The sequence below is a fragment of the Pristiophorus japonicus genome, chromosome 9 (assembly GCF_044704955.1).
Source record: "Pristiophorus japonicus isolate sPriJap1 chromosome 9, sPriJap1.hap1, whole genome shotgun sequence".
Taxonomy (NCBI): Eukaryota; Metazoa; Chordata; class Chondrichthyes; family Pristiophoridae; genus Pristiophorus; species Pristiophorus japonicus.
Genome location: NC_091985.1, coordinates 29,791,594 through 29,814,746, shown reverse-complemented (window position 1 = coordinate 29,814,746; position 23,153 = coordinate 29,791,594). Strand labels below are relative to the sequence as shown.

Below are 23,153 nucleotides of genomic sequence, written 5' to 3'. Positions count from 1 at the left end.
ACCAGGTGTGCTCGTTTGTAGCCCTCTGGTCTAAGGGGGCAAAGATAAAAACATAGAAAATAGGTGCAGGAGAAGGCCATTCAGCCCTTCGAGCCTGCACCGCCATTCAATGAGTTCATGGCTCAACATGCAACTTCAGTACCCCATACCTGCTTTCTCGTCATACCCCTTGATATCCCCCTAGTAGTAAGGACTACATCTAACTCCTTTTTGAATATATTTAGTGAATTGGCCTCAACAACTTTCTGTGGTTGAGAATTCCACAGGTTCACCACTCTCTGGGTGACGAAGTTTCTCCTCATCTCGGCCCGAAATGGCTTACCCCTTATCCTTAGACTGTGACCCCTGGTTCTGGACTTCCCCAACATTGGGAACATTCTTCCTGCATCTAACCTGTCTAAACCCGTCAGAATTTTAAACGTTTCTATGAGATCCCCTCTCATTCTTCTGAACTCCAGTGAATACAAGCCCAGTTGATCCAGTCTTTCCTGATATGTCAGTCCCGCCATCCCGGGAATCAGTCTGGTGAACCTTCGCTGCACTCCCTCAATAGCAAGAATGTCCTTCCTCAAGTTAGGAGACCAAAACCGTACACAATACTCCAGAAGTGGCCTCACCAAGGCCCTGTACAACTGTAGTAACACCTCCCTGCCCCTGTACTCAAATCCCCTCACTATGAAGGCCAACATGCCATTTGCTTTCTTAACCGCCTGCTGTACCTGCATGCTAACCTTCAATGACTGATGTACCATGGCACCCAAGTCTCGTTGCACCTCCCCTTTTCCTAATCTGTCACCATTCAGATAATAGTCTGTTTCTCTGTTTTTACCACCAAAGTGGATAACCTCACATTTATCCACATTATGCTTCATCTGCCATGCATTTGCCCACTCACCTAACCTATCCAAGTCACTCTGCAGCCTCATAGCATCCTCCTCGCAGCTCACACTGCCACCCAACTTAGTGTCATCCGCAAATTTGGAGATACTACATTTAATCCCCTCGTCTAAATCATTAATGTATAATGTAAACAGCTGGGACCCCAGCACATTACCTTGCGGTACCCCACTAGTCACTGCCTGCCATTCTGAAAAGTGCCCATTTACTTCTACTCTTTGCTTCCTGTCTGCCAACCAGTTCTCAATCCACGTCAGCACACTACCCCCAATCCCATGTGCTTTAACTTTGCACATTAATCTCTTGTGTGGGACCTTGTCGAAAGCCTTCTGAAAGTCCAAATACACCACATCAACTGGTTCTCCCTTGTCCACTCTACTGGAAACATCCTCAAAAAATTCCAGAAGATTTGTCAAGCATGATTTCCCTTTCACAAATCCATGCTGACTTGGACCTATCATGTCACCTCTTTCCAAGTGCGCTTCTATGACATCCTTAATAATTGATTCCATCATTTTACCCACTACAGATGTCAGGCTGACCGGTCTATAATTCCCTGTTTTCTCTCTCCCTCCTTTTTTAAAAAAGTGGGTTTACATTGGCTACCCTCCAGTCCATAGGAACTGATCCAGAGTCAATGGAATGTTGGAAAATGCCTGTCAATGCATCCGCTATTTCCAAGGCCACCTCCTGAAGTATTCTGGGATGCAGACCATCAGGCCCTGGGGATTTATCGGCCTTCAATCCCATCAATTTCCCCAACACAATTTCCTGACTAATAAGGATTTCCCTCAGTTCCTCCTTCTCACTAGACCCTCTGACTCCTTTTATATCCGGAAGGTTGTTTGTGTCCTCCTTAGTGAATACCTAACCAAAGTATTTGTTCAATTGGTCTGCCATTTCTTTGTTCCCCGTTATGACTTCCCCTGATTCTGACTGCAGGGGACCTACGTTTGGATGGAGGTGTATTGGGGAAATGATGAGTGGGAGACATTGCTTGATTTTGTGGGAATAAGGATGTTAGAAATTGGAGGTGATGGACTCATTTAGTGAGTTGACAGCAGGTGAGTGAAGGGCTAAAGTAGAGGTAATTTGGAGTTCGAGAAAATTAGTGAAGGAGCGAGAGGAAAGATTTTTTCCAAACGTGAATGTTGAGGGTAATGGGATTGGAGGTTGATAACCGCAACAAGCAAGTGATTAGAGAAATCCTCATCAGTGATCAAGACCTTGCATACAGAGAGACAGGATACAAGTGATAGCAGTCAACAGTCTAGGTGGGATTAAGTGAGTTATAGGATGCCAGAGATGAGCAGGCTAGGGGAGTTCAGGTGTCGGAGTAAATTAAGGAGTCACTTGGTGCCAAGGAAAAGGGGGATTATCTCCGTGGAGAAGTCAGCATGGGACTCGAGCAGTACCCAACAGGATTTTGAATGAGAGGTGGGAAGGATAGGACACGGTGAAATGCTTGAAGCAAGGCAGAAGAGTGAAATGGAGGATAAAGAGTTCATGCCACTCGAGAGTAATTACATTGCATTTACTAGGTAATGGATGTGTTTGTCTGACCTGCATTACCATGTTTTGGGTGCTCAGTTTTTCTTTTGAGATTTGCTGCATTTTAAATGCTGTAGGTCTTTGCTTTGCAGTAAAGTTATGTGAAATTATTCTATTATTCCAATGAAAACATGCCTACGGAAATTATAATTTAACTGTTAGCCATTCTATTCCAAAGTTTCCAGGGTAAATCATAAAAAAGCAAGATACTTCATACCTACACCCACATTGTATTTGGTTTACTTGTAGAATAACTTTGCATTAAGATTTTTTCCTGGTAACTAGAATTTTAGTTGTGGGTCAGATGCTGCCTTTAACCTTACTAACACTGCAACTGAAAAATACTGCACCTAAAATAGAATATGTTGGTATAAATGGCAAAAGCCCTGTAAGATAAACAATTCCATGATTTCCATTATTCAGGCTGATGTAGTGTTTAACTGATTTCTTGCACGCATATATGCGTGTACCTATTTTTAGCAAAGTACGTTTTGTGTTCAACGAGCATTGCTAAAGTATTAACGTGGACTGTATTGGTAATATCTTTTTGATGCAGTTAACGAGCTCAAAGCCCTGTTGCGACCGCAGGAAATGGAAGAAAGGACAAGTTCAACATCCACGCCCAGGTTATGTCTCATGGTAATATGCAAGTAAATTAAAGCATATAGATGTTTAAGTAAGCAAGCACAATTTTTACATTAGTTTCACTTGGGCTTTAGACTGCAAATTTTCTACATTTTCCATGTGTAAGGTTACCAGTTTATATTTGCATAATTGGTGTATGGCAGAAATTCATAAAATTAGTTCAGTATTGGCCCGGTTGCTTTAGTCGTAGAATACTGGATTTCCAATCAAGAAGGTCACGAGCACACCCTTACCCATCATTCAAACTGGCACATTGCATTAGTGCTTCACTAGTTCTAAAGTAAGTCAATAGAGTACCGTGCAGCAAAAGAGAACTCCAGCTTGGAGCAAAGGAAGGAAAAACTAGCAGATCTACAAGTGTACAGAGCACCAGTGATGCCACCAGTGTCCCGTCCTCACTAAAAGAAGGCGTATAGTGGTAAACGAAAAGAGTGGGGGAGCCAAAATGTTTCACTCGATCTTTGTATCTGTCTTCATGGTGGAAGACACAAAAAACATTCCGGAAATAATGGGGAACCAAGGGTCTAGAGAGAATGAGGAACTTAAAGAAATCAGCATAAATAAAGACATAGTACTAACGAAAGTAATGGGACGAAGTGGTGACAAATCCCCTGGACATGACGACCTGCATCCTAGGGCTTTAAAAGAGGTAGCTGCAGAGATAGTGGATGCACTGGTTTTTATCTTCCAGAATTCCCTTGATTCCAGAGCAGTCCCAAAGAATTGGAAGGTGGCAAATATAACTCTGCTATTTAAGAAAGGATGAAGAGAAAAATCGGGGAACTATAGGTCAGTTAGCCTGACATCAGTCGTAGGCAAATGCTAGAATCTATTGTGGTAACAGGTCACTTAGATAATAGTAATATGATTAGGCAGAGTCAACATGGTTTTATGAAAGGGAAATCACGTTTGACAAATCTGTTGGAGTTTTTTGAAGATGTAACTAGTAGAATGGATAAGGGGGAACCAGTGGATGTAGTATATTTTGATTTTCAAGCAACCTCTTGTCCAACTGATGCAGGCAAGGATGTTGAAATAGAGGCAGGTAATTGGGAGCAACAACGTGTGCACTAGGAGTGTGTCCCTTAAGTCAATGGAAGTGATGTTGAAGTTGTTTGTGGCCAATGGTATTACATCTGGAATGTAATGTTCAGTTACAGTCTCATATTTCAGAGAGGATAGGATTATTGGCGAGAATCCAGAAGAGGGCTGTAAGGCTGAATCCTGAACTTAGGAGGCTGATTTATGAGGAAAGATTGTCGACACTGCGACTGTATTGTCTTGAGAAGATGATGAGGAGGACTTGATTGAGATTTTAAGATTTTCACAAGTGTGAAGAAATTAGATTCAGGAACCTTCTTGTGACATCAATAGAATCAAGAACTAGGGACACTGTTTAATGTTTGAGGTGCTAAAGGAAAATAAGAACATAAGAAATAGAAACAGGAGTAGGCCAAACGGCCCCTCGAGCCTGCTCTGCCATTCAATAAGATCATGGCTGCTCTGATCATCGACTCAGCTTCACCTCCCTGCCAGCTTCCCATAACGCCTTATCCCTTTTTCATTTAAGAAATTGTCTATTTCTGTTTTAAATTTATTCAATGTCCCACTTCCACAACTCTCTGAGGCAGCGAATTCCACAGATTTACAACCCTCCTGAGAAAATAAATTTCTCTTCATCTCAGGTTTAAATGGGCGGTCCCTTATTCTAAGATCATGCCCTCTAGTTCTAGTCTCCCCCATCAGTGGAAACATCCCCTCTGCATCCACCTTATCAAGTGCCCTCATAATCTTATACGTTTCGATAAGATCACCTCTCATTCTTCTGAATTCCAATGAGTAGAGGCTCAACCTATTCAACCTTTCCTCATAAGTTAACCCCCTCATCTCCAGAATCAACCTAGTGAACCTTCTCTGAACTGCCTCCAAAGCAAGTATATTCTTTCGTAAATATGGAAACTAAAACTGCACGCAGTATTCCAGGTGTGGCCTCACCAATACCAAGACTTCTCTGCTTTTATACTCCATCCCCTTTGCAATAAAGGCCAAGATTCCATTGGCCTTCCTGATCACTTGCTGTACCTGCATACTATCCTTTTGTGTTTCAGACACAAGTACCCCCAGGTCCCGCTGTACTGCAGCACTTTGAAATCTTTCTCCATTTAAATAATAACTTGCTCTTTGATTTTTTTCTGCCAAAGTGCATGACCTCGCACTTTCCAACATTATACTCCATCTGCCAAATTTCTGCCCACTCACTTAGCCTGTCTATGCCCTTTTGCAGATTTTTTGTGTCCTCCTCACACTGCTTTTCTTCCCATCTTTGTATCATCAGCAAACTTGGCTACGTTACACTCAGTCCCTTCTTCCAATCGTTAGTATAGATTGTAAATAGTTGGGGTCCCAGCACTGATCCCTGCGGCACCCCACTAGTTACTGGTTGCCAACCAGAGAATGAACCATTTATCCTGACTCTCTATTTTCTGTTAGTTCGCCAATCCTTTTATCTATGCTAATATATTACCCCCAACCCTGTGAACTTTTATCTTGTGCAGTATTATGTGGCACCTTGTCAAATGCCTTCTGGAAGTCCAAATACACCACATCCACTGGTTCCCCTTTATCCACCCTCTTCGTTACATCCTCAAAGAACCAGCAAATTTGTCAAACACGACTTCCCCTTCATAAATCCATGATGACCGAATTTTGCTTTTCCAAATGTCCTACTACTGCTTTTTTAATAATGGACTCCAACATTTTCCCAACCACATATGTTAAGGCAATATTTAATTAGCAGAAGATGATAGAATTATGGAATTGATTGCCAGAAAGAGTGATGGAAACCAAAAACCATGGCACTCTTGTATGTAAGCAAACGCAGCAGCCAACTTCTACACGGCAAGGCCCCACAAACAAAAAAATGAATGAATAACCAAATAATCTATTTTTGTTGATGGTGGTTGGGTGAAGAATGTTGGTCAGAACTCCTTCATCTTCTTGAATAGTGCCATGGGATCTTTCAAAACGAGTTGAGCTGGCCAACAGGCCCTTGGTTTAACGTTTCACCTGACAATGCAACACTCCTCAAGTATACACTGACTTGTCAGCCTAAATTATGTGTTAAAGTCCATAGGTGTCTTGAACCTACAACCTTCAGAATAGGAGGCGAGAGAGATACCAACTGACACTTACTACCAATGTATTGCTACCAATATTATATCTGTGAATTCCTGTACCTTTCATTATCTGTAATGTGTATGGTATTTTTATCTACAGTTTGTCAAATAGTATTTCTATTTTGGTTGATCCACAGTTACATTGAGGCTATAGTGGCTATATATTTTCTACTTGAAAATGAAAATGTTTTAGCAACGATTTACCACATTGTTCATGTGAAATGAGGTGACCAGTAATTTTCCCCATAAAGCCATCTTCCACAAAGAACAAACCCATTGGATTCTTTGTGTAAGCTAAATCTATAAATCAGATATAAAAATGTTCTTACATTCAATTAAAAGCATTTAACTTATTACCATAATTCTGCATAGAGCTATGGTTGAATTGAATTTCAGTACCTCTTGGGTCACGACACAGCCATTCTGATACACCCACTGAAAACAGAGCCTCAGATCACTGAAGTTCCTTTCACTTACATTCACTTTAGCCAACAATATTTTCAACAATTTAAAGGGATTATGCGACTGTAATATATAATAAATACAATGAATACATTAGAATAGTCAATAATTTGTTACTTATTACAGCATACAGTTGTCAGTAGAAAATATATATACTTATAATTATATGCATTTTGAAAATATTAATTTTAACCACATGATTTTAGTTACGAACAGTACTGCTGAGGGGTCCCTCATGTGGTTAGCAGTAGTACTGATTTGAAATAGTGTTGAGATATTATGCTACACGTATTGAGGGGAAATTTAGATATATAATATAAAAACAAATCGAGTCATAATTTTGATTGGATTTAAGATTATCAGGAATTAATTCCCATTTCCAACCTCTTCCTTTTCCCCTGTGATCAGCCATTCCACTCCTTACCCTTGACTTCTGGATGGCTGTATGTTATTGTCTGTTTATAAATAATGCCTTGCACATTAATGCTGCATTAATGATATTTAATGGCCTCTGTTTTGTTGTACCACCACTGTAAGAATACTACTAACTACAATATGTCCATTACTTGTAGCCAAAACTGCTGATTCGCAGCATCCTTGGAAAAATGTGCAATGTCACAAAATATGGCCCCACGACACCAGTAAAAATCCTGCAATGCCAAGTAATAAAAATTGAATTTGACTTGATCAGTAACCACAGAGTAATGACCCTGCCTGTAAGTTTGTAATGTCATTGCTTCCAGGCTATTTGGGTTATCGCAGCTGCTCTCTTTTGTCAACATTTGGAAACAACTTTTGTTTTCTGAAAGTGTTGTCAGTGATTGGTAAAACTTGAGAGATTTGTAGAATTAAGAGCCTTTACTTAAGATCATTTGTAGTTAGCAAAACTGTGACAACAGCAGTTGCTGGTGGATGAAAACATTTGCTGTGTCTGCAGCGAAAACTTGGACTTTTCTAATAAGGTGCAATGAGAAACTTTACTATGCTCAGATCGTTTAGCTCAATACACTGCTGTAAAGAATAACTATGATCACCCTCCGTTTATAGAGCAGTAATAGGACTGTATACACCAGTTCTAAAGTTTTTAAAAGCCAGAGTCTTCCCTCTTTTCATTTACGTAGCTGCCTCTTCCCATTTAAGGATAATGTTCTTTTCTTTTGCAGTCTATAGTCTCCCTTGTTAATTGCCAGGCTAGACTCCAGTACATTGATGGTATAAATATCTTCATCTAAACATCTTCAGCAGTCTGAAACTCATGTGTCATTCCAAACACTTATCCCCCCCAATAAATTTATTTAATTATATTACAGCATGCTTTATATCTAGAATCATAGATTGGTTACAGCACGGAAGGTGGCCATTCGGCCCGTCGAGCCCATGCTGGCTCTCTGCAAGAGCACTTCAGCTTGTCCCCTCACATGCTTTTTCCTCGTAGCCCTGCAAATTATTTTCCTTCAGATACTCGTCCAATTCCCTTTTGAAAGCCACGATTGAGTCTGCCTCCACCACCTTTTCAGGCAGTGCATTCCAGATCCTAACCACTCGCTGAGTAAAAAAGCTTTTCCTCATGTCGCCTTTGGTTCTTTTGCCAATCTACTTGATTTAAGTCTGTAACTCTCTAAATGCATAAATTTTTGTAAAAAATTAATTAGAACTTTAATGGGACTGCATATGATTCAATTAAATATAATGATATACCACTGTTAATACCTTGCTGAAATACTTTTTAAAAAAACTTCCACTTTGTGTTTTGTGTTGGAGATAATGATCTGCTTACCTGTTAAAAGTATGACTGGCTATAATGAGAGATAAGAGGGCTGAAATTGCCCTCCGACTAAAAGGGGACGCACTCACCGATCTAGAAGATTTTGGAGAGTCGAGCGAAATTCAGTTCTTTGTACTTTTTTTGTTCCGGGTGGTGAAGTCGGGTTACGGCAGAGCGGAAGTCTGTGGGGAATGGGGTGGACATCCATATGTGTCATCAGCGCCACGCTGATGATGTCAGTGTGAAGCCGCGTCGCACTAATGCTTACCAACGTCCCTCCACTTCAGTTAAAGGGGAAGGCCGCTGCAAACTCTGCAGCTACGTTAGTGGCACCCACTGGGCCACCAGGGGGAGTTTCAGCCAGGCCAAGAGGGGGGTGCTGGGCTGCCTTTTGGCGGCCCAGCCGAATCCATGGCCGCCATTGTCGGGCCAATCTTGGAGTCGGCTGACAATTAGAATAAAATTGCGGGCGTGGCAGTGCGCCCCCCTCTTTTTAAGGGCAGATGCGTCGCCCAGGCACAGGCAGCTTCCCACAGGCGAAAGCTGTCGGAGGCACCGATCAGTGGCTGATCCACTCCCACGAGGCAATTTCCCGCAGGGCAATTTCCCACGCAAGGCGGAATGGGGGTCATCGCCGATCGGTAGCGGGAACACCAGGAATGTCCACCATTCCCTGCCCCCCCCCCCCGCCAAAAATGAGGGCAATGTCGCAATTTTCGGCGACTCTGCGCCGACGGGCGGTGTGTGCTTTCCGCACCGTTATCGTCTCTTTGAGGCAGTAACGGCTCTTTAAAAAAGGGGCAATTTTGGCCCCTAGGATTTAATTTGAGCTGTGAGTGTGTACAGATAAGATGAGAATTAATAGAATAATAATAAACTGTCTTAATATATTAGTACTGAAAACTGTTCACTGAGTTTGGGAGTTGAGAATGGCGAAATGATATATTTCTTACTGATGTATTGAAGCAAATGCGAAAGCAAACATTACTCAGTATCTTTTTTGTGATATAAAATGAAAAGTAGTTAGTAATTTTTCACTAGTAGAATCTTGTCGATCATGTAAGAACTGGAGAAATAAATAATCTGAGCCATGGAATAAGGTAAATCAGAATAAATGTTTATAAAGAGTTGGCCCTTTCTTTTCATGTATAGAGACCAGGAAAAGATTCGGATCGCTCACCATCGATTGAAGATCTTGTACCTATTATTAATGACCAATCAGAATATATCCAACATTTGGAGGCAGAAGTCAAGCTTTTCAAGGTTAGTTGCATGCATACTTATTCCTTAAATAAGATATTCATTGAGGAGGTTGCAAGAGGGGTTAAACCCTTGGACCATGGGAATTTTAGCACATTCCTCAAAAAGTAAAGGTACACGATTATCCTTTTCTAGATAGCGTGTTCAAGGAATTCATTGTGGCCAATACCCCGAATGTCTATTTTCTTTTTGTGACCTGGAATCCCACCAAATATTTATTTATTTACGAGTGGTTAGCAGAATGTAAGATAAAAGACTTTCAGGAATAGAAAGAAGATTATTAGGCCCCAAAATCTTAAATGGATCATACTGCACCTATATAAAATCTAAAACACAGAAAATATTCCAAGGTGTTTCACAGAGGGGGAAGGAGAAGTATAAAGGAATTAATGAACCATGATGCTCAGGTTATGACCAAAAGTTTGGTCAGAAAGGTAGGACAAAAAGAAAAGATTGGTTTGTAGAAATAGAGAAGTATAATGAGGTAAGCAATCTTATCAATATGACCAATGACAAAATGAGTTTTTGTCTGTATTGTGTCATCGATTTGGTTTCTTTATTATTGGCTATAATAGTATAGTGTTAGGCAGTCCCTCGGGGTCAAGGATGACCTGCTTCCACACCAAAAAAATGAGTTCTTGGGTGTTTCCATGAGGGACCTGACGTTCCAGGTCCCGAACTTCATCTGAAAGGGTGGAAGATTCCTGTGCGTGTAGGGTGGCCGTTGCACACCAGCCACCTCACGGGCTAGACAGAACAAGTTCTTGGTCCAGTGGTAAGGAGATCTCAGATGACTGGAGACCAAGCTCCGCTGTACGGGCCAAATACACACACATACTCCTACTGTCCCTGGGATTCATAGGACGCAGTGTGGGCCACGGCCTTGCGATTGACCCATGCTGCACCTTCCCTGGGCCCTTGCATGCTGTGCCCTTCCTGGGCTTTGACCTTGCTACTGGGCTCCAGCTCGCTCCTGGGCCCCGATCTTCCCGCTTCTGGGCCCCGATCTTCCTGCTCCTGGGCCCCGACCTCGCTCCTGGGCCCCAACCTTCCCCCTGCTAGACCCCGACCTCGCTGCTCCTGGGCCCTGACCTCCGCTGCTCGTTGCTTCCGATCGCCGCTCCCCGCCGGTCCCAACATCCTTTGGTCGCCGCCTCCGATAGCCGCTTCCTGCCGGTCCGGACCTCTGCTCCATATCGCCTCCGAGCTACCTGGACCCCGATGACGTCAATCCAGTCGCCCTCCTCGATTCTGTCGCCCTGCAAGGACGGCTCGTGATGCCCCCTGCGATGGCTAGCTGATGGTGTTCTCTCACAGGTCAGGTGGGCGCCGCATTGGGTCCTGAGGCACTTCTGCTTTTATCCCCGCCTGCCGCTGATGGTGTTCTCTCGCAGGTCAGGTAGGCGGCGCTATAATAGATACAGGGTCAACATCCTTCGCCTGCTTCACGATGACATGCAGGACATGATGCTTACCAACGGATCCATTACAGACCCAATTCACATCCGGACCGGAGTCAAACAGGGCTACGTCATCGCTCCAATCCTCTTTTCAATCTTCTTCGCCGCCATGCTCCACCTCACAATCAACAAGCTCCCCGCTGGAGTGGAACTAAACTACAGAACCAGTGGGAAGCTGTTTATTCTAGGCCGCCTCCAGGCCAGGTCCAAGATCACCCGAACCTCTCTCTTTGAGCTGTAGTATGCGGACGACGTCTGCGTCTGCGCACATTCTGAGGCTGAATTCCAGGGCGTAGTCAGTGTATTCACTGAGGCATATGAAAGCATGGGCCTTACGCTTAACATCTGTAGACAAAGGTCCTCCACCAGCCTGTCCACACTGCACAGCACTGCCCTCCAATCATCAAGATTCACGCCCTCGACAACGTGGACCATTTCCCATATCTCAGGAGCCTCTTATCAACAAAGGCAGACATTGATGCGGAGATTCAACATCGCCGCCAGTGCAGCCTTCGGCCGTCTGAGGAAAAGAGTGTTTGAAGACCAGGCCCTCAAATCTACCACCAAGCTCATGGTCTACAAGGCTGTAGTAATACCCGCCCTCCTGTACGGATCTGAGGCGTAGACGATGTATAGAAGGCACCTCAAGTTGCTGGAAATATATCACCAACGATGTCTCCGCAAGATCCTGCAAATTCCCTGGGGGGACAGGCGCACCAACATCAGTATCCTCTTCCAGGATAACATCCCCAGCATTGAAGGACTGACCACACTCGATCAGCTTCGCTGGGCAGGCCACATATTTCGCATGCCAGATACGAGACTCCCTAAGCAAATGCTTTATGCGGAGCTCCTTCATGGTAAATGAGCCAAAGGTGGGCAGTGGAAACGTTATAAGGACACCCTCAAAGCCTCCCTGATAAAGTGCGACATCACCACTGACACCTGGGAGACCCTGGCCGAAAACCGCCCGAGGTGGAGAAAGTGTATCCGGGAGGGCGTTGAGCTCTTCGAGTCTCAACGCAAAAAGCGTGACGAGGTCAAGCGCAGGCAGCGGAGGGAGCGCGCGGCAAGCCAGCCCCACTCACCTCTTCCCTCGACGAATGTCTGTCCCACCTGTAACAGGGTCTGTGACTCTCGTATCGGACTGTTCAGCCATCAAAGAACTCACTTTGGGAGTGGAAGCAAGTCTTCCTCAATTCCGAGGGATTGCCTATGATGATGAATACCGGTTTTTGTTAGCTGTTTATGTAAGGTATTGTTTACTTGTTTTTAATTTAGAGTTGCAGAATTCTAATTGTTTGATAGTTCATTCTTTTTAAGGGGAAAAGCAGCATTGAATTATCAGGAGTAGAAAGTATAGGAATACATATTCTAATCTGACAAGCTGAAGTTAATTAATATGTATTATAGATTTGGTTTCTGTCAAACAAAAGGGAGTTCAGTCTGCTCACGATTGTTTGAGTCCTGAGACTCGCTATTATTTTCTCATCTATTGGGAAGGTAAAAACACACTCTAGTTTGCAGGGGACAGGGGATCTGCTTATCGAAATGTTTGGTGATGTTGAACCCGAACACAACGCCTATTAGGTCAAATCAACTTGATTACATCTTTCAATATTTTCATCTGCCAAGTTTGTATAGATCATTTTTAATTCTGTCCCTTTCTTTTGAAACACCTACTTTCCTAGGCAACACTATTGTTTGCAAATTTATATATATTCGGTAACTTCACTAGGATTGTTATATATGCAGATTATAGATATACTCTCTCTCGTCACTGTATACTTACATAAGATGGAGACTTGTTACCTGATGTATTATCAATAAGGTTTACACTGTGTATATACAATGCAGGCACCACGAGAGGGTGCAACTGGTGGAGACCGGAGTTTCCTGCCCCTGTGGCAGAGGCAGTCCACCAGAAGGCACTGCGGTGGGAAACCTGAGGGTCACCTGCATAGGTGTACAGGGCCCAGTATAAAAGGCTGCCCACCATGCTTGTGCCTCACTCTGAAGTTACGAATAAAGGACCAAGGTCAGGACAGTTTCAGTGCAACACATTGCCTCATGGAGTCATTCATAAGTGCATTACAGACTTAAGAACTGGCGACGAGAATTTGGACTTTCACACGATTATGGCTACCTTTGGCACAATAAAAAACTTCGCAGAGGGTGATGATTGGGATGCCGTCACGGAAAGGCTTGAGCAATATTTCGTGGCAAACGACCTGGCAGGGAAGACGGACACATTGGCGGAGAAGCGCAAGGCTATACTGCTGACCAGTTGTGGGCCCGAGGTCTACCGTCTCATCATGGACTTGCTGGCACCCACGAAGGCCAAGGATAAGACATACGATGAGCTGACTGAACTAATTCGCGACCAACTAAAATCAAAAGAGAGCATCCTCATGGCCAGGCACAGATTCTACACTCACCGCAGACCTGCGGGCCAGGAGATTGCAAAATATGCTGCCGACCTCAGGAGACTTGCAGCACCGTGTGATTTTGGCACGCAACTCAACAAAGTATTGCGAGACATTTTCGTTATGTAAATTGGCCACGAGAGCTTCTTTCACAAGCTACTATCTGCCGACACCGCAGTCAACCTGCAGAAGGCCATTGGCATCAGTCAAGCATTCATGACCTCGACCTGCAGCACCAAGCAAATTATTCATCCTGTGGACTCAAACCCGGCAAGTACTGTACACACAATGGTGCCTTTCACAGGCAAGACTGTAGAACATGGCTCTGCCCAGGGCAGAGGGCACAGATCTCAGGGTTCCAGAACTCTGAGTCCGCCGAGGGATGCTAATCGAGTAGCACCATGCTGATGTTGCGGAGGAAACCAGAGGGCTCACCAGTGTCCGTTTGCTGAGTATGTATGCAAAGCTTGTAATACGAAGAGCCACCTCCAGTGTATGTATAAAAGATATATGACTCCCCATCTAGCAGAGGAGTCGGTAGATGACTTTGAATCCAGCGGGGGAGAATGGTGATTTGGCCAGAGAGGCAGCTCAGCCCCAAGAAGAAGTGTATGGAGTGTACACCTGCACACTGATTGTCCTCCAGTGAAGATGGAAGTCGAGATAAACGGCGTTCCAGTCTTCATGGAAGTGGACACTGGAGCAAGCCAGTCAGTGATGAGCCAGGATGTCTTTGAGAGGCTATGGAACGAAAAACGACCTGAGCTGGTTCCAGTACAGGAAAAGTTGTGCACCTACACCAAGGAGCTGATCACAGTCCTTGGAAGTGCGGATGTAAGTGTAATCCATAATGGCGTGGTGCACAAGTTACCTCTCTGGATTGTTGCAGGTGATGGTCCAACGCTACTCGGAAGAAGGTGGATGGGGATGATGCAGTGGAAATGGGAAGACCTCTTCACTCCAGCAATCGATGTCCCCTGTGCTCAGAGGCAGAGCAAAATCTCACCATCGTTTGAGCCAGACACCAGAGAACAGACTAGCGCAGCACCTGAGGCACAGACCACCCATCATGACTGCGTGGCAATGATTCGACCGGACTGACCTAAAAGTACCTTCCCGGCTCCAGTGGCAGGACTCCTGGGGAGGAAGATCGAATTCACAGGCACTCTTCCAGCTTCTGTGGCAGAATCGCGGGAGAGAAGGATCAAGGCAGTCGACCTCGAGGACAGAGGCAAGATGGCATCCCTGCTGCAGCGAGGTGCAGCGTGGCTGAAAAAAAGATGGCCGCGGCAACATCACGAGGTGCAACGCTGAGGGACCAACACATGGTGTCTAACAAAGGATTTGATTGGGGTAAAGCCAGCTCAGTTCTCTGAAAGGAGACTTGCAACCAACTGAACTTAAAGCGACATTATATGCATGACAATCAATGTAACGAACTGATTAAGATTGTGAACAAAATGTTGTTGCGCGATGTCGGGAATAGTGTCTTCAAAAGTAGCAAGCGAGCGAATTCGGGAGGTTAAAGGTGCTTATCCTGATGCCCTGCTCCAGGTCTGTCCCATGCTGCAGGCACCCGATGGCACTATTCGCCACGGACTTGGAAACGAAAATGGCGCCAATGCGTGCAGTCGGCCGCTGTTGCCCACCACCCGGGTGCAGACGGCGCAGCCCCCAGACCCAGTCGCTACCTCGGCCATGTCTGGGAGCGAAAGGTCAGAACCAATGAGTTCCCTTCCCCAAACGGGACCTGGAACAGCCAGGTTCCCAACACCGTGAGTGAGCAGGCAGAAGATTCCGCTGCCCTCAAAGGAGGACAGGGAGGCCACACACATCTGCGGCTCTGCCCACCACTAGGCAACGGCAAAGGCCCTGAGTCCTGGCTAGGTGAGCGAACCAAGCCCACACCGCTAGCAGGGGGCGCAGCGCCGCTATCAGATGACGAGGACCACGTCCAGTTACCCTGGAACCTGTGTCCTCGCATACCTGTACTGTTACCTCAGTACTTACAATGACTGATCCAATCTACCAAATCCTGGTGCACAACCGTAAACCATAACGAATGTAAGTCACTGAACCAAGGTGTCACGATACAAACTGTAACTTCCTTTCTTTGTCCTTGCACTGTGTCTGATCCTGTATGTTAATGTAACGGGCCTGCTGCCTGACCTCGCTGGGGCGTGGGGAATGGATGCATGTAACCAGAGAACAGACCAGCGCAGCACCTGGACACACACATGGATCACACCCAGAGCACACTGTAACCTCCACTGCATCATCGAACTATCCAAACTGGTAACCACTAACCAACGTTGTGGCAAAAGGGCTTGGGGGTTAACAGGGAGAGAGCACAGCCAAGGTGCAAGAGCTATTGGCGCTTAAGTCTGGGGAGAGCTAAGCTAGAGCACATAGTACAAAGGTAATTGGCACAAAGGACTTTGGGGAGAGTGATGTTATTTATGCAGACTATAGATATACTCTCTGTGTCGTCCCGATAGTTGCATAAGATGGAGACTTGTTACCTGATGTACTATCAATAAGGTTTACACTGTGTATATACTCGACTGGCACCACTAGAGGGTGCAGCTGGTGGAGACCAGGGTTTCCTGCCCCTGTGGCAGAGGCTGTCCACCAGAGGGCACTGCGGTGGGAGACCTGAGGGTCACCTGCATAGGTGTGCAGGGCCCAGTATAAAAGGCTGCCCACCATGCTTGTGCCCCACTCTGGAGTTACGAATAAAGGACCAAGGTCACTACAATTTGAGTACAACATATTGCCTCGTGGAGTCATTCATAAGTGCATTACAGACATAACAAGGATTGTGTGTAAATAGTCGAGATTCCAGAACAACTTATTATTCAGCAATTTATTTAATTTGTGGCATCCATTTCATCTCCTTATTTATTGTGTACAGTGTAAGAATTGTATAAATATATTTGAAACAGGACATGGATGTTTACTGATTTAAATTCTTGAGATTAGATCACAAGAGCTTCCATGTGACTCAAGAAAGCCCTTGGTTGATTGAAAAAGATGGTCTGGCTTTCCTCCATTTCTCCAGAAGCAATGTGGTGTGGGACGATGTGCACAAATTTGTTCATTTGCCAGGGGAGATTGTGATGTGATGACCTTCAGGATCTTTGCTGAGCTCCAGTTCTGAATCCTCCAGCAGTGAGTCCACTTCAGAGAGTGATTTCCTGCTTCCCTGCTACAAGTACATGAAGAAAAGAGAGAAAGACTTGCATTTATATAGTGTCTTTCATGACCACCAGACGTCCCAAAGTGATTTACAGCCAATGAAGTACTTTTTGAAGGGTAGTCACTGTTGCAATGTAAGAAACACGGCAGCTAATTTGCGCACACAAGCTCCCACAAACCGCAATATGATAATGATCAGATAATCTGTTTTTGTTATGTTGATTTGAGGGATAAATATTGGCCAGGACAAAAAATAGTTTGAAAACCTGTAGCCTTGCGTTCTATCTAGCTTGATATTTGTTTTTTGTCTTTCCATTACAGAAATATTTAGTTTGTATGTATGATTTTTTTTTGGCAAGTCACATTTTAATCTGATCATGTTAAAAATGTAATCATGTGCTGTGCTTGTTTTGTATACTTTATTCTATAAAATATTACATGCAAGTTAGAGTCCTGTTGGATATAGAAACATAGAAAATAGGTGCAGGAGTAGGCCATTCGGCCCTTCGAGCCTGCACCACCATTCAATAAGATCATGGCTGATCATTCACCTCAGCACCCCTTTCCTACTTTCTCTCCTTACCCCTTGATCCCTTTAGCCGTAAGGGCCATATCTAACTCCCTCTTGAATATATCCAACAAACTGGCATCAACAACTCTCTGCGGTAGAGAATTCCACAGGTCAACAACTCTGAGTGAAGAAGTTTCTCCTCATCTCAGTCCTAAATGGCTTACCCCTTAGACTGTGTCCCCTGGTTCTGGACTTCCCCAACATCGGAAACATTCTTCCTGCATCTAACCTGTCCAGTCCCGTCAGAATTTTATATGTTTCTATGAGATCCCCTCTCATCCTTCTAAACTCCAGTGAATACAGGCCCAGTTGATTCAGTCACTCCTCATATATCAGTCCTGCCATCCCGGGAATCAGTCTGGTAAACCTTTGCTGCACTCCCTCAATAGCAAGGATGTCCTTCCTCAGATTAGGAGACCAAAACTGTACACAATATTCTAGGTGAAGCCTCACCAAGGCCCTGTACAACTGTAGTAAGATCTCCCTGCTCCTATACTCAAATCCCCTAGCTATGAAGGCCAACATACCATTTGCCTTCCTCGCTGTACCTGCATGCCAACTTTCAATGACTAATGTACCCTGACACCCAGGTACCTCCCCTTTTCTAATCTGCCGCCATTCAGATAATATTCTGCCTTCGTGTTTTTGCCACCAAAGTGGATAACCTCACATTTATCCACATTATACTGCATCTGCCATGCATTTGCCCACTCACCTAACCTGTCCAAATCACCCTGCAGCCTCTCAGCATCCTCATCACAGCTCACACCGTCACCCAGCTTATATGACATTTATTCACTGAACAAATATGTCCAAAAATGCATAGTCATAACTGCAACAGGACACAGATCTTTCCTGTTATATGTACATTATTATATGCTATATCCACTGAGACCATATCGTGCATCCATTATTTTCCAATATATAAAAATATAATCATAGCAAATTATCAGCAGTCATGGCTCCTGGTACAAAATAGTAACCAGCTAAAACCTCTGCTTTGGTTCTTGAATTTTGTAAGGGGCAATGGTAACTTTGCTAGTAAGAAGTACTAACAGTGGTTCCATTTGTATGTATATAAAATGGCCAGTATTTTCCATGTGTGGGTTTTCCAGCCTGCGATTTTAGTTATTTTCCTCGACCCCCTCGCTATTCATTTTAATGGATAATGAAAATTGCTGGTGAACACACAAGCAGAAAACGCTAGTCAGTATTTTGTTCTGCCAAGAGAATGCAGAAATCAAGCACAGACAGCGGAAAGAGCGTGCGGCAAACCAGTCCCACACACCCCTTCCCTCAACGACTATCTGTCCCACCCGTGCCAGAGTCTGTGGCTCTCGTATTGGACTGTTCAGCCACCAAAGAACTCACTTCAGGAGTGGAAGCAAGTCTTCCTCGATTCCAAGGGACTGCCCATGATGATAATGATGCCTTCCCTTTTCATTTCTTGGTCTTTCCATTCCATACGCCATCCACAGCCAAGATGATTGCTGTGTAACCTGCTCTTATAGCCCGGCATTGCTGTAAATGCAGCAGAGTGACCATCCCTCTTTTTTTTTTGTTTTCAGTTTCCCTCTGCCCTCCTTATGAGGAAGTCCTTGGATCTTTGCTTATTGCCTCTCCAAAATGACAGAGCTGAGGTCAACAACTCATGATTGAGAACTCGAGCACAATACCACCCTAAGTGCAGTCACCATGACATGCTTACCACAGGTCACTTGTATGTATCACCTCCCACAATAGGTCAGTGGGTTTATCCAGTGAGTAGCTGACCAATATACACCAGGAAAGTCACTGGTTCAATCCCCAGTCTGTGCAGTAGAGCTGTGTCACCATTTTGTTAGGGAGTGGATAATGGACCAGAATTCTCAGTTTTGAAAATGATCAAGAAGTAGTTCTTGTTGGAAGTGTATGAGTGAGACAGGATTGGGCTTTGATGCCCTCTCCATTAAATAGGCACCTGCTCTCCTCGAGCACATTACTCCAGCGCGGACACAATGGGCCGAAATGGCCTTCTTCCATTCTGTAAATTTCTATGATTACCCAGGAGATGATAATTCATGTGTGAGGAGAGCTAGTGCCTATGTGCCCTTGTAACCCTTTAAGAAGTTAGAAATTTTAGATAGAAGGGAGATTTTTGGTGAGATGAGGGGAAAGAAAAGGAAACAAATCGCCTCCATGTTTTATTTTCTATTTATTTTTCAAAATAATTGTAGATTGCGCAACATGTAATGTGTAGAAATGCTAAGGGGGCATGAATCATGAAACCCCTTTCTGTGCGTAAATCATTGATTTGTGTGGAATATATAACCAATGCTGATTATCGAAGTGCAAAAGACGTGTTTTGATGAAAATATGTTAACCACTTGTGAACTGATTCAATGTTAATTATTATTTGTACTTAAAGGCCATAATCACTGCATAAATAAACAGCTTCTACTGTCAGCATCAACACTGAACTCATTGTTTCTGGCATGAAATGGAGGAAAGGGGGTCCTATAAATACCATAAATGTGAAATGTGGAAAAATAAATGTAATCTACTAGTAAATACTTATTATTATGATTTGGACTCTCTTTGAACATGTGCCACAGCAAAAAGACTGTTTTCAGTAACAGACTGATTCTCCCATAAATCAAAATCTGCAACCTTTACGTGTGCCTTGATTAGGATAATGTGACATACCTGTGCTATATCACACTAGAGACCATGTGGGATGTCTTTCCTGTTACAGATGCTGAATGCTATCTTCCTCTCAAGTATATCCCAGCTGGGCCAGCTTCTGGAGATGATTAATTTGTTGACTCTATCCCTAGTTTGAATCCATAATATTTCAAAGAGAGATGGCTCAGCCCACAAACAAAATTGACCTAATTTCTTATTACTGGGAGTAAGACCAACAAAGGAGGCTGGGCGACTCCTATTGAAAATGTAAATATTTGTGCTTGGTCATTCCCTTGATACAAAGACAAAGAGAGCCTTTTAACAAAGCAGCTATCCAGAACCAATTGTCAATTCAAATTACTCTAAAAAGTTTATATTAAAAAAATATATTTTCTCCATTAAGACGGCAGATGAAAAATTTGTTTTCGGCACATTTACCTATCGAGCTACCTCCTTTTAAGTGGTACATTTTGTTTATTTCCTAGGGGAATTACTTCCCCAACTTCTGCTGGTGCAGCTAACCATTGTTCTGTGAGTGTAGGAATGCCATTGTCATTGCAATGTTAGAGGATGTGCTCTTCATAATACACCGGGCTCAAACGACTCACCAAGGACATTGATATTGTTTTTAAATCCCAAATACAGAGTCAAAATACTGCTGGTTATTTTTTACAGTGTCGTAAGACCAAATCATGTTAAAATATAAATAACATGCAATTGTAGCTTTGTATGTGTTTTCATGGCAGTGTCATTATTGTCCTGTTACAGCTACATTAAATCTTGATACCTGGTTTTTATTATTTTTTGCATTCCATAATGAGAGTTAACCCTGAGTATCATCCCAGTTCTTAAGACAGATCAAGCTCAATCTTTAATTCCCTCTCTCTAGTTCTCTTTCTGTGTTTTGACATTAAATTCAGCCCCTTTAATTTATTCCCCTTCTCACTCCTTTTGCTGTTTATTTCCCAATCCTTAAATCTCATTGGTTAAGGAGATACCCTGTTGGTTACCCTGTTTACTTGGGTCCCAGATGTCCTGTTTCCCTCACTGCGCCATTATCAGCTTGCTCTTTCAACAACATTATGGGCAAAAATCTTTTGATCTGACGGGTGCAGGAGCAAGTCTAGCTAACGGCGGATGCTGTTAGAGGCCCTACTACAGCAACATCTCGTCCATTATATTTCAAGCTATAAATGTTACAAATTATATTGCGTTTAAAAGTTATTGTTGGATTGAGTTTGACATGGTGTATAAAATTAAATACTTTTCAGAAATTCTAACTAGCACTGTTTCATGACATTAAATTAAAAAACTGTTGACGCAATAATTTAGTTAAAGTAACTTTATACACTAACTACCCTTTTATACTCGAGATTTGCATTTCAAATTGCATCCAATATATTTAATGCTATAATTTCAAGAATCATTTAGAATTTTGAATGTATCCATCAGCCCATAACTCAGGTCATATCCTTTGCTAAGTAAAGCAATTTAAAAGTTATGTTCAATCTTTAGGCCCATTGCCGTAATCCATCAAATTATAGATCAGTAAGAAGGTTCACTAGCTTGATTCCGGAGATGAGGGGGTTAACTTATGAGAATAGGTTGAGTAGGTTGGGCCTATGCACATTGGAGTTCAAAAGAATGAGAGGTGATCTTATTGAAACATAAGATAATGAGGGGGCTCGACAAGGTGGATACAGAGAGGATGTTTCCACTGATTGGGGAGACTAGAACTAGGGGGCATAATCTTAGAATAAGGGGCCGCCCATTTAAAACTGACATGAGGAGAAATTTCTTCTCTATGGAATTCTGTGCCCCAGAGAGCTGTGGAGGCTGGGTCATTGAATATATTTAAGGCAAAGATGGACAGATTTTTGAGCGATAAGGCAGTAAAGGGTTATGGGGAGCGGGCAGGGAAGTGGAGCTGAGTCCATGATCAGATCAGCCATGATCTTATTGAATGACGGAGCAGGCTCGAGGGGCCAATTGGCCTACTCCTGCTCCTATTTCTTATGTTCTTAAAATACTTTGAGTTTCCACTGCTCTACAATATTCAATCATCAATGAATACAGCAATTACTGAATTGGGAAAAAGTAGCATTGTAACTCTAACCCTGTTGCCGTTCAGAACCAACGAGGAAGTTATCACTTGTGACTCACCCATATATGGAAAAATCTATAATTTAATGCTGCTGAAAACAATAGATTGAAAATTTTAACATCGTGAATTGTTCAAGGTTTCTGACTGAGAAACTTGGCCATTTTGAACAATTTTTGTTCAGATTTATTATGTTTAAAAACACGTTTTTCTGTGAGAAAATACTTATTTACATATAGAAAATATATTGGCTCAGATTTTGCGGTGTTTGCCGTCATTACCCCTCTGAAACTGACCGCAACTTCAGCATTTAATGCATGCGCGTCCTAACGCGGAAATCCTGAAGTTGCGGTCAGTGCTCTGATGCTGGCTGCGTTGTGGATCTCCCCTTCATCCCCTGCCCCCTGCCATAGCCGGCAATCAGAGAAACTGACAAAAACTTGGGCTTTTCCGCAATAATATCACTGTTAAATACCCCATTAAGCCTTGTTGGAATAGGTGTAACTAGAAGCCATCAACTGGGGCTTTAACAGTGTATTGACTGGTAAGCAAATGTTCTGGCCTGAAAAACTAATTTTTATATTTGTGGAATTTTAAAAAATATTTTCAAAAGGTTTGTTCATGATATTTCAGCTTCTACCCTATCCCCATGTGAAAGTTCCAATCTTTGTTTTGCTCTCTAACATTTTTTAAAAGTCTGGATAAAAGCAGCTCATCATTTCCTGGTTTCCTATCTCTGAGAATTCTTCATTGTGATTGGCTGCTTAGACAGCTTGTTGACGTCACTGCAGCATTGCACTTGGGATTCCTACAACAGAGCTCTGCAATCAGTTGAACATTGAAAAAGGCAAACTTCTCGCCACCGAGATCACGAGATCTCTGTGGGCAGCTTTCTTCAGGGACGGTGGCAAGCACCGTTGCTTCACCGCTAACCGCAAATTATGGGCCATTGAATTGTTCTAATAATGAAGATATAC

General features: G+C 43.4%; 1 protein-coding gene across 5 annotated transcripts in view; it reads left to right on the top strand.

The window, feature by feature from the left end:
* Positions 1 to 23,153, top strand: part of sdccag8 (SHH signaling and ciliogenesis regulator sdccag8) — a 505,046-nt gene that overhangs the window by 6,825 nt on the left and 475,068 nt on the right. For all 5 annotated transcript variants that reach the window (XR_011594991.1, XR_011594990.1, XR_011594989.1 and 2 more), the window contains exons 3-4: positions 3,005 to 3,087; positions 9,649 to 9,759. Coding sequence is in view for 2 of the 5 variants with exons in the window: in XM_070889222.1 (XP_070745323.1) it covers positions 3,005 to 3,087; positions 9,649 to 9,759 (194 nt within the window). In the remaining 3 variants the exon portion in view is untranslated. The remainder of the gene's footprint in view (positions 1 to 3,004; positions 3,088 to 9,648; positions 9,760 to 23,153) is intronic.